The sequence below is a fragment of the Macaca mulatta genome, chromosome 3 (assembly GCF_049350105.2).
Source record: "Macaca mulatta isolate MMU2019108-1 chromosome 3, T2T-MMU8v2.0, whole genome shotgun sequence".
In the NCBI taxonomy this organism is placed as follows: Eukaryota; Metazoa; Chordata; class Mammalia; order Primates; family Cercopithecidae; genus Macaca; species Macaca mulatta.
In genome coordinates, this window is record NC_133408.1 from 179,973,752 (window position 1) to 179,985,869 (window position 12,118).

The 12,118-nt window shown below is 37.9% G+C and overlaps 1 protein-coding gene across 1 annotated transcript in view; it reads right to left on the minus strand.

The window, feature by feature from the left end:
- KDM7A (lysine demethylase 7A) overlaps positions 1–12,118 on the minus strand; it is an 88,747-nt gene that overhangs the window by 43,587 nt on the left and 33,042 nt on the right. The window contains exons 2-3 of the mRNA XM_015135046.3: positions 8,116–8,201; positions 1,178–1,295 (exon numbers count right to left, since the gene is read on the minus strand). Of these exons, the coding sequence (XP_014990532.1) occupies positions 1,178–1,295; positions 8,116–8,201 (204 nt within the window). The remainder of the gene's footprint in view (positions 1–1,177; positions 1,296–8,115; positions 8,202–12,118) is intronic.

Genomic DNA, 12,118 nt, shown 5'->3' on the forward strand with positions numbered 1-12,118 from the left:
ACTACATTTTTGTGTCAGAAACCTATTTGGAAAAAAAAGAAAGCTATAGCTCCTCTCCCTGAGAAATGGACACTCCCAACTGACACTAAATTATACATACCATTCATTTTAGGGAGCTCACAAACCTCTCGCAGGCCCACCAACAGAACCAGACTGAAAACTTTGGGCCTAGGTGCCAAACCAATCAAGCATGAGCCAATAAAAAAGAAAACATGCGAACATTTCTCCTACAACTTGGAAACTGATAAAAAAGAATATTTGAGAATAGGGTATTTAACACCACAAAAATCATGTGGAAACACTACATTTTAAATATGTGTTCTTTCTGTCTCTCAACAGACCTGAATGATAAGCCAATGATGCTTATCATTATGTTTCTGTGTAAGGATTAAGGGGCAGGGGGCTAGAGAGGAATTCTAAAGACTAAGGAGAAATAGCAGGGGTTTTATCATTTCAGGATCTGAAATAATTCCATAATAAGCTGCATGTGATACTGTGATTTAAATTTAAATTGTGCTTCCCCTCTTTAACAAGCCTGGCTATGATCTTGTGTAAAAGTCTATTAAGCATTATCACTTGAAATAGATGTCAGGCAGTGAGTAGGAAATGATCCAAATTAGCATGATTAAATGCTTTATAATGCTTTCGACTCTCTTTGAGCCAGACAACTCAAATATATTCCATTATTTTTTTAAAAATCAAAAAGCCCACTCCTGCAGTGGTTGTGTGTGCTTCTGGTGGACCTAGGGCAAAGATGCATATAAAAGCAATGGAGAAAAAGCAGAGTTGGGAAAACAGGAGAAGGTGAGGCAAAAGAAAAAAAAACAGGCAGCAGCTGCATATCATAAGGAACCAAGTACTGGGAACAACTCCCTCAGGTTAGCGTATTTCAAACTTTTTGGACTGTGGCCCACACCTAAATGTTTTTATAGGGTGACCCAGTGTGCATATACATGTAACAAAAGTTCCAAGAAAATATGCTTACTTACTTCCACCTATTACTTGGAATGTACTGATACTTTTCCATTTCATTAAGGAAGTAAAAAGGTGAAAAGGTGGCTGAGGACAATAATGGGTTGCAGCCTAAGTTTGAAAACATTGCCTTTACGTAATACCACTCTATGAGACGACATTCTTACATTCTTACGTTTTCTTTTATCAGAGTAAGTTTCCATACCTTGGGAAGACTCGAGAGCGTAATTCCTTAATGAAAGTTCTAGTTCCAGCTTGCACTGGTTTGGAACCATCATCAATTTCTGTGTAGTCATGCCTGTGCCAGTTCCTCCTCTTTTTCACTGGATTTTTAAAAGATTTAAAAAAAAATGATTTTGGTAACTGGTGATACTATATGCTTTCTAATCATTATATCCAACATAATCAGAAATAACAATTGTAAATACATTAAAAACATTCGAGTTTTTTTTGTTTGTTTTTAAGACCACACACGTTTATATATATTTGGATTAAGAAAATGAATCACAAGCCATATAAAATTGAGATAAATTGGAAAACTCTAAGGTAAGTACCATGTCTATTCCCAGCTGCCTAAAACAAAAGATCCATTAAAAATCCATGGCGTGAATTTCCACCATGGGTCGGAAGGATGGAAGACAAAGGTTTTCCTGCAACTTTCCCAACCACCTCCCACCAGTGCAGCGAGTGCTCCCATGGTTGAGAATCAAATACAGGTGTGTTTCTAAACACTGGAACAAAGCGGTCTTGCTGCCACATGAGTGGAGCCCGGAGCTCGGATTCTGAAATCCAAACCCAGGCCTGCCATCACCAGGCTGCGTGGAGAATGAAGACAGGGAGCCAGGCAGATGGTCTCTCCATGCATCCATCTTAACATGCAGCCATGGGAAGGAAACTGGGATGGGAGTTGTGTCCCTCCCCAAAACTCATTTCTTTGGTTGCCTGATGTCAACTCCTGCCTTAGACATCCCATCCCCAACTCTTTCTCCTTCGTTTTTATCCCTTCATGTTACACCCAGTGAATGCTGCTTCATTGTCTTAAAACCGAAACAGAAATGGGGAGGTAGGTAGCACGGATGGGGAGTGCATGAACTCTACAGGATGAGGGTGCTCTGCACTAGCTCCTCTAAAACCTGAGTCCTCTGTTCACTCTGCACACACATCACAGAGGGCTGCCGGCCGGCGGCCAAGGCATTTGGTGAGGGCCCCATCTCGTGGACCCTCCAGATGCCCCTTCATCCTCTCTGAGCTTGAACACCGGGGCTTGAAAGGTGGCCAAAGAGCTGGCGAGGACACAAATATGGGGCATTCAAACTCCTAGGAAAGATCACAATTTTGCTCCCACGCCCAGGGGACTAGGAGTGGGGTGAAAGAGCCCATCGTAATAGAGCGAATGTGGATCCTTATCCCCAGAGGTAGAATCATTTTACCCAGTACCAGAAACACCAGCTTCCAGTTCTTGTTTTTACAGTAACTCCTGATAGCAGACCTTGCCCCCTCCCACTTCCAGTACCCTCTGCCCCTTGCAAAGGGGCCACAAAGTGCATGCACGGCTAACCGTGTGGATGCTGCCCACAGCCATGGCCACTCACCCCTCGCTCGTGTGCACAGCCTCCCCACATATATACACAGGTACATGTAACGCATGGTGGCCAGAGAGACATTTACACTGTGAGTGTGAGGCCCGGCTTAGGCCTGCATCCTTGGGCAGGGTCTGCCCCTTGGTCCCAGGGTCCTAAGGCTGCTCTGCAACCAGCCCCAAGCCTTAGTGTTTTATCCTGAGGATGGAGGGGTTGAAAACACTCAAGTTTTTAATGCATTTCCAGGCCTGAGAATTTTGCTTAATGTAATGCTGCAATTAGAGACAATTGTAACTGTGGATTTTTAAAACCTACTCTTTTTATTTCAAAATATTTAAAATTAAAGCAAGGAATTCAAATCAGCAGATGGAGCCTTTTATAATGTCCACACTTACAGATACTATACAATTTCCAAATTATATACAATTATGATTTTCATCAGAACATTAGGTCCTAATGATTATCCAGATAATCCAAATCATCTTCTCAGGACAGGGCCTTCATCTCACATAAGAAATCTATTCTAATAGCATCATTCCTCCCTCTTTCATGTGAAGACTTATCCCCAAATAAGCACAGTTATACTGACATAAAAAAGAGCAGGTGACTGAGTCATAATTAAAGAAAGACGGGTAGGATGACAAAATAAATAACTTCATTCATTCCAATGCTAAGACCCTGTAATTCTACAGCTCTGGAAGGCTATGACCTTGAGTAGTCACAGCAATTGAAATCAGAAGACTTGGATTTGATTCCTAGTTCAGCCAATAGCTTTCTCTGCAACCTTGGGCAGGTCACTTAACACCGCTGGATCCAGATTCCTCAATGTAGGAATTAAGCGGTGGATTAAACTGCTAATTTTCAAACTGTGTGGAAGAACCCTTCACAAAGGGGCGATGGAGAAAAAGCCAAGGGTTAATCTCTGGACCTCATTCCTCTTTCCAGCAGACTGGCACTACCTACAGCTCTTGTGCGTTCTATCAATGTACAATTTCAGTTTTAATTTTTTTTTTAAGCTTGAAAATTACTCTTAAGCCTAAAACCTCTATGAGTCTGGAAAATGTACTGACGTCTGCAATTTATTTAGAAATGCATCCAAAAAAGTAAGATGGGTAGACAGAACAGTTACATGGATAGACATGTGGTAAAGCATATAATGAAAATGTTAATAACAGTAGAATCTAGATGATAAGGCTTATAGGTGCTTGCTGTAAAATTCATCCAATTTTTCCTATATGTTTGAACATTTTCGTAACAATAATGTTTTGGGGAAAACAACTTTATGATTCCAAGTTATTTTAAACCTTTCCTGCCTTACAAAGATCATAGTAATACAAAAACATTGGGTCCTCACGTGAATAAGAAGTCACAATAATTAATAAAGGTGGAAATCAGGCTTATTCCTATCTAAGAGTCTAAAACAAGATTCCCAAGTAACTTATGGCAGCCAAATCTTCAATATGGAAGAGGTCAAGTTCCACTAAAAAAACCCAAAAAAACCAAAAAACTCACAAGAAAAATTTAGAATCACAAAGCAAACTTCCTAGGAAATTCCATTGAGGCATCCTTTGCATGTTATTTTTTCTCATTTAAAATCACTCCTAAAATTTGAGTGTATTTAATTCCAGATTTTTTTCAGCTATATATAGATACACAACTCCATTTCTTTTTTTTGAGATGGAGTCTTACCCTGTTGCCAGGCTGGAGGACAATGGCACGATCTCGGCTCATAGAAACCTCTGCCTCCCAGGTTCAAGCAATTCCCGTGCCTCAGCCTCCCGAGTAGCTGGGACTACAGGCGTGCACCACCACACTCGGCTTTTAGTGTTTTTTTTTTGTATTTTAGTAGAGATGGGGTTTCACCATGTTGGCCAGGATGGTCTCAATCTCCTGACCTTGTGATCCACCCACCTTGGCCTCCCAAAGTGCTGGGACTACGGGTGTGAGCCACCAAGCCCAGCCCATAACTCCATTTTATCTTCAACTGGGATCACAATGTTTATCCTGCTTATCTTTCTTATTATATCACAAGCATTTTCTCCTTATTAAATATTTAAAACAGACTACAATTTTAAGATGTAGATATACCATATTATAATCATTTTTTTGATTCTTAAGTATTTAGTTCATTCTGAATCTTTCTTCAAAGTTGAGATTCATGTTTGTATATGTTTCCCTGATTAATTCCTCAGAATAAATTCTAAGAAATGCTAGAAGAAAGATCAACATTTTAAAGATAATTGCTACATATCACAAAACTGCTTCCAAAAAACTGGTACTAGTAACTTACTTTCCTTACCAGTACTATACAAGAACCGTATTTCATACCCCTGGGTAAACAATGGGCAAAAGTACTTTTTTTTTTTTTAAAGCAGTCCATTTGATAGGTAAAGTATGATACTGCATTTTAAAATTTTCTTTCTTTTTTAAGACAGGGTCTCCCTCTGTCACCCAGGCTGGAGTACAGTGGCGCAATCACAGTTCACTGCAGCCTCGAGCTCCTGGGCTCAAGCAATCCTCCTACCTCAGCAACCCCAGTAGTTAATTTTCATTTTTGCAGAAGAGATTAATCAGTGAAGTGCATCAGCTTTGGAATTAGATGGCTAGGGATTCAAACTCCAACTCTGCCAAATAGCTACATAAAAGGGCTAGCTAGATCATTTTTCTCATTTCTCACACGGGGTTGTTATAAATATCGAAGAAGACAACATAGGTCAAGTACTTACTTACCCACTATAGTGCCTACCATATAATAAGCTGCCAATCACTATCATTTCCTTTTAAATGTGCTGACTTGGAGGAGGTTAACAGAAGGATACAATTGTCCTATTGGGCCAACATGCTAATCATAAAATCAGCCACTGTATAACAGCTGACTGAATTTCTTAAAGGAAGGAGGCTAGTGAAGGAATATTTTAGTAATGGTTAAAGGGAAAGGAGAAAATTTTGTGTTTGGATTGCATGTGCCTAAAGAAGATAGAGAATATATATTTAAGTTATTTGGCTGTTTTTTGATACCTGCCCTCAAATAGAGTTCTTAATTCCCATTAAGAGGGTCAAGTCTAAATTCACCATATTAAGTAGTTATTATACTGGCTAAATGGTATCAATAATAAGGACTCCTGGGGATCTCTGAAACCAACAGGAAACCCAGGTAGCAAGTAAGACAGGCTTAATAGGCCTGGCGCAGTGGCTCACGCCTGTAATCTCAGCACTTTGAGAGCCCGAGGCGAGACCAGCCTGGCCAACACGGTGAAACTCCATCTCTACTAAAAATACAAAAATTAGCCAGGCATGGTGGCACACACCTGTAATCCCAGCTACTCGGGAGGCTGAGGCAGAAGAATTGCTTGAACCTGTGAGGCAGAGGTTGCAGTGAGCCAAGACTGCGCTACTGCACTCCAGCCTGGGCGACAGAGCAAGACTCCGTCTCAAAAAATAAAAAAATGAATTAAAAAAAAAAAAGGCTTAATAGCAGAGGGAAAGGGATCAAAAGGGATTAACCAAGTTGCGAGTAGAAGTGGAGGAGGAGGGAAGGTGAGCCTTAAATCAAGATAAAACAGATGACTGGATTTTGGGCATTTTCCCTGCAAGTACTCAGAGTTGGACGTCTGCCCAGAAGATAGCCAATGCCTGGTCTTACGTTCTTCAGGGATGAGAAGCATAGGCAAACTTCTCTCTGAAGCATAATTATTCACAGTGAAGTCGCGATCCATTATGGATTGTGTAATCAATTTAGTGAGTATAACACGTTTTTTACAAAATTAAATCATATAGGAAAAATAAATAATGCAGTGTATCACATTATTCTGCCTCATAGTAACTTAATATTTCACAGAAGTTAAATTCAAATTATTTCATTTTGGGACTATATACTTAAATTCTAAACTAAAACTGCTATAAATTTTAGTTAAGTCTCCCTTGAGATAACAACACCATATTATTTATTTACTTTCTCCAAGAGTTACTCCCAGTCAACAATTATTTCAAGTTATATATCACATACTCAGTGCTAGCCAGAGAAAGATCATTTAAAAACATTTATGACAATAAACTAGTCAATTACACATGTAACAGTTCTACCAATTTGCTAACCTCAAGTTTTATGCTGTATACTTAACAAAAGGAATAGCCTCTATTTTAAAAGGAAATACTTTAATGTATTCAATTAGCTTAAATTTTTAAAGTATCTTACAAAGACATTAGAAACATTACTAATATTTCTAACAAAACAAATGAGCAGTCAGTTGCCAGTAAGTCTCTTTTGAAAAAATATAACTCTATATAAATGTCTACTCTATTGGAAAAAACTACTAGGGAAAAAGCTGCATGTAAAATAAAGAGGTCATGTAAGTTACCTAAAACCAACCCACCAAGTGTGTATATCAAGGTATGTTCAGGCAAAGGTTTTAAAACGACAAAGCCTATAGTTTTCCCTTTAATTCTGTGAATATAAAAGTGCTAGTCTGCAGCCTAAAATGTCAAAATAGTTATTAAAGGCCAGGTGTGGTGGTTCATGCCTGTCATCACAGCACTTTTGAGAGTCTGAGGCAGAGTTCGAGACCAGCCTGGGCAACAAAGTGAGACCTTGTCTTTACAAAATATCAAAAAATTAACTGCGCGTGGTGAAGCATGCCTGTGGTCCCAGCTACTCCAGAGGTTGAGGCAGGAGGATCACTTAAGCCCAGGGGGTCAAGGCTACAGTGAGCTATGATAGCACCACTGCACTCCAGCATAGGTGACAGAGCAAGACCCTGTCTCGAATTAAAAAAAAAAAAAAAAAATTATAACATAATCCAAGCCTTTTTCTCTCATATTTGCACAATAGCAATATTTCAATGTATTCTTCTGAAGCATCTGTAAAAGATTCTGAAGCATCTGTAAAAAGCTGAAAATACATATCATTTTAAGTGTGATGTTGGTCCACTCCAAAAGATGCCTGAGGGTTCCCTGGCTTTGCTCTCCCTTCTTAGAAACAAGAGTGTGGTCAGAAACACGGTCTGGTGTGTCCTTGTATCTCTACTTCCTCAGATCTCAGAAAGGGGTTTCAGGCAGAGAGGATGGCTGGGCAGGACTCCAGGCCATACTCAATATAGCAACCAAATTCAGAAAATATAAGTAATATTTTAGCTTATCAACGCTCTCATTTTCTCCTTAAAATATAAGGCATATGAGTGTATTGAAGTCTTATTCTGCATACTCTCCCAAAATACTACTGAAGATCTTCTATTTGTGAAGAGAGCAAAACAAGCGAAATCAGATTCCAGAAACAGAAAAATTTTACTTTACCACACTTCTCAAATTGAAAGATACCAAACTATGTAGTTGAGTTTGGGGACTCTGCACTGGCAATTAAGACTGACAGTACATTCTCCCCCTTAATCTTTTGACTTAATGAGACAAAAACAACAACCTAAATACCTTGAGCAAAATCTGTCCCTACAGTTCTTGATGGATATAATATAACTCGTCAGAGTATCATTAAAGTATCAACATGTACATGTAAATTTGAAATCTCGATTTTTCTGAAATGTCAATTTTTATTTAAGCATCTAGTACTTACTCAAGGAGGAACCGTGTAAAACTGCACAGTTGGGACAGTGATACAGGTCAATGTCAACAGCATGATGTTCTTCTACTCCAACACAGCTAAGACAAAGAAAAACAAAATCAATATGTAAGTAAGTTGAAAATATTCACTTAACTATAATACAGTGGATGGAATTTAGCTGAGAAATGTACAACCGCCTCACCAACACATTTTTGTAGAGCAGAGAAACACATATAAAGATAAATTTTATTCTGTTCTCTACAAACTTGCTAAGTGAGCATGAGGGAGAATATATTATACTCAAAGTAATTCTCTCCTAGCAGCAGTAGAGACATCAGAAACAACAAAATAAGTCATAAAATCCTCAACCATTATGTAAATGTCACCTGTTATAAAATGTCAATAAAATGAGTCAAAAGATATATTAAAATGTGAACCACGATAATACAATATGACACAACTTGTGGGATGAAGAACTTGTAAACAGAAACATATAGCTCTAAATGCATCTGTTAGAAAAAAAGAGGCTGAAATTAATAAGCTACGTATCTACCTCAAGAAGTTACAAAAAGAATAGACAAAAAACCTTAAAAAATGCAAGTTCTATCAAATATTCAAGGAACAAATAAATCTAATATTATATCAAATTTACTCCAGAGAGCAGCAAAAAAGGATTTGCTTCCTAACTCATTTCCTGACAGCATAAGTTCTTGGTACCAAAACTTGGAAAGAATTATAGGTCACCCTCATTTATGAGTAAAGATGCAAATACCAAGTTGGGTCTATCACAGGAATACAAGATGGTTTTTAACACTAAAAATCTTAATCAGTGAAACTTACCACATTATTAGATTAAAGGAAAAAAAAATCATATGACCACTTAAAAAGATTCAGGACAAGTATTTGATAAAATTCAACATTTACGTAGGATTAAAAAGTAAACAATAAAACCTCTTAGCTAGCTTAGAGGATACTTCCATAATCTGGAAAAGGATACTTCTAAAATATCCTATGCAAATAACATGAAGCAGTCGTTCTGAGATTAAGAACACAGCGGCTGGGTGTGTTGGCTCATGCCTGTAATCCGAGCACTTTGGGAGGCCAAGGCGGGTGCATCATGAGATCAGGAGTTCAAGATCAGCCTGGCCAACATGGTGAAACCCCATCTCTACTAAAACTACAAAAATCAGCCGGGCACGATGGCAGGCACCTGTAATCCCAGCTACTTGGGAGGCTGAGGCAGGAGAATTGCTTGAACCTGGGCGGCAGAGGTTGCAGTAGGCGACAGAGTGAGACTTCATCTCAAAAAAAAAAAAAAAAAAAACCAAGAACACCTCCTATTACTACTTCCGGTGAACACTGTGCTAGAGGATTGAACTGGTACAGTAAAATAAGGAAAAGAATTAAAAGGTATAGGGATTAGAAAAAAAGCTGTCATCTGCAAATGCTATGGTTACGCAAGCAGAAAATGCAAAAGAATCTATAGACAAATCATAAGAATCGAGAAAAAGATTGCTAAAGATTAGTATATAGAAAAACCTAGTTCCATATACCAACGATATAAAGCTAAAAAGTGAAATAACATACCATGTACAACTGCATAAAAATGTCAAGTACATTGGGAGGCCAAGATGGGCAGATCATGAGGTCAGGAGATCGAGACCATCCTGACTAACACGGTGAAACCCCATCCCTACTAAAAATACAAAAAATTAGCCCGGCGTGGTGGCGGGCGCCTGTAGTCCCAGCTACTCGGGAGGCTGAGGCAGAATGACGTGAACCTGGGAGGCGGAGCTTGCAGTGAGCGGAGATGGCGCCACTGCACTCCAGCCTGGGAGACAGAGCAAGACTCCATCTCAAAAAAAAAAAAGGTCAAGTACACTGGAATAAATTTAACAAAAACTATGCAAGGCTTCTTTAGGGTAAAGTATAAAATATTACTGAGAGACTTTAAAGAAAATCTAAATAAAGGGAGATATACATCACGACCATGGGTTTGAGGTGCAATCATGTAAAGATATTAATTCTCCTCAAAGTGATTTATAGATTCAATTTAATTCCAATCCAGATCAGTAGAACCTGACAAACTGGTTCTAAAATTAATATGGAAATGTACAGGGCCAAGAATATGCAAAGCATTCACAGAAAACAAAAACAAAAACAAAACAAACCCACCACCCTAAAACTCTATGAAGTATCAAGACTTATTCTAAAGCTCTAGGAATCAAGGCAATATGAAACAGATGCCAGTGCCCAAAACCAGATCCATGTATATGTGTGCACTCGTGTGTAACAGGAGGGCACGGAAGAGCATACAGCAAGAACAAACTTTTCAATATAAGGTCCTGGACACTTTTTATATAGCTTTTATATCAACATCTTATATACATGTATCTTTTTATTTTAAAAAAGATATATTGGCCTGGCGGGGTAGCTTATGTCTGTAATCCCAGCACTCTTGGAGGCCAAGGTGGGCAGATCACTTGAGGTCAGGCGTTTGAGACCAGCCTGGCCAACATGGCGAAACCCTACCTCTTCTAAAAACACAAAAATTAGCCAGACATGTTGCCGCATGTCTGTAATCCCAGCTACTTGGGAGGCTGAGGCAGGAGAATCGCTTGAACCCAGGAGGCGGAGGTTGCAGTGAACCGAGATCACACCACTGCACTCTAGCCTGGGCGATACAGTGACACTCTGTCAAAAAAAAAAAAAAAAAAAAAAAAATATATATATATATATCTTTGTTAAAATAAAAAGAAACATACACATATTTATATAAAAGATATTTGTACAAAATATGCTTGATATTTTATATATCCATAAATGATATATATTTATATATAAAAAGAAATATTTATATATCTCTTTAAAGGAAGTAAAATAAAATTAGACATCTATCTCATAACATAAAAATTTATTCCAAAGTAGATGATAAACCTAAACACACATAAAACACAAAGTACAAAGGTTGTATAACATAATATAGAAAATATCTTTATGACTTTATGACAGGAAGGATTGTCTTAAAACACAAAAAGCACTGTCCATAAAGGTGAAAACTGGTAACTTCAGCCATATTAAAATAAACTCCAATTCATTAAACTATAAAGACTGAAATGATAAGCCAGAGTAGCAGAAGACATTACAATACAGGTGGCCACCAAAGGAATTATACCCAGAATATACTGAACTCCTACAAATCAATACAAAAAAAAAAAAAATAGAAAAATGAACAAAATACTTGGATAGGCACATCATAAAAGGAACTCTAAGTGGCCGAATCACACATAAAAAGGTGTACAACCTTATAACTGGGGGAAATATAAACTAAAAGCACAATAAATACCACGACATACCCAAAAGACCCGCTAAAACTAAAAAGCCTGATGATACCATGTGTTGAAGATGATGTGGGGCAATAGGAACTTTAAACTGAGAGTTTGATACAGCCATGTTGGAAAACAATTTTGCACTAAAGCTGAAGAATCATACGCTCTATGATTATTCCATGACCAAGCAAATCCTTTTTTAGGTAAACACAACTGAAAGTAACTCAGGCACATGTGCACCAGGATACCTACCTATACAGAGCTGCTTATAGAATCATTATTTGTGAAGTCTATAAATAATAAAATGGATACAGTATATTCTCATAACAGAACTCTATATGGTAATAAAAATAAAAAAACACAATAAATGAATGAATTCTACAAGTTAATCAACATTGAGTTAAATTTTAAAAAGACATAAAAGAGTACATATTTCTATGTATGCAGAAAACTCAGAACTAGGGAAAGCTGAAGTATACTGTTTAGGGATAATAAAGCTATCTTAAAAAACATGGAAGAGATGGATCTTGAAAGGACAGTGGTTTCCTCTCAGGACTGTCATCTAGAAAGGATGGCAAGTGGTGTCCTGAGGTTCTAGATGATTATTACATGGGTATATATTTTATAATTATTGATTAAACTCTAGATGTATGTTTTAGACACACTTCCTCTATTCTTATTCCACA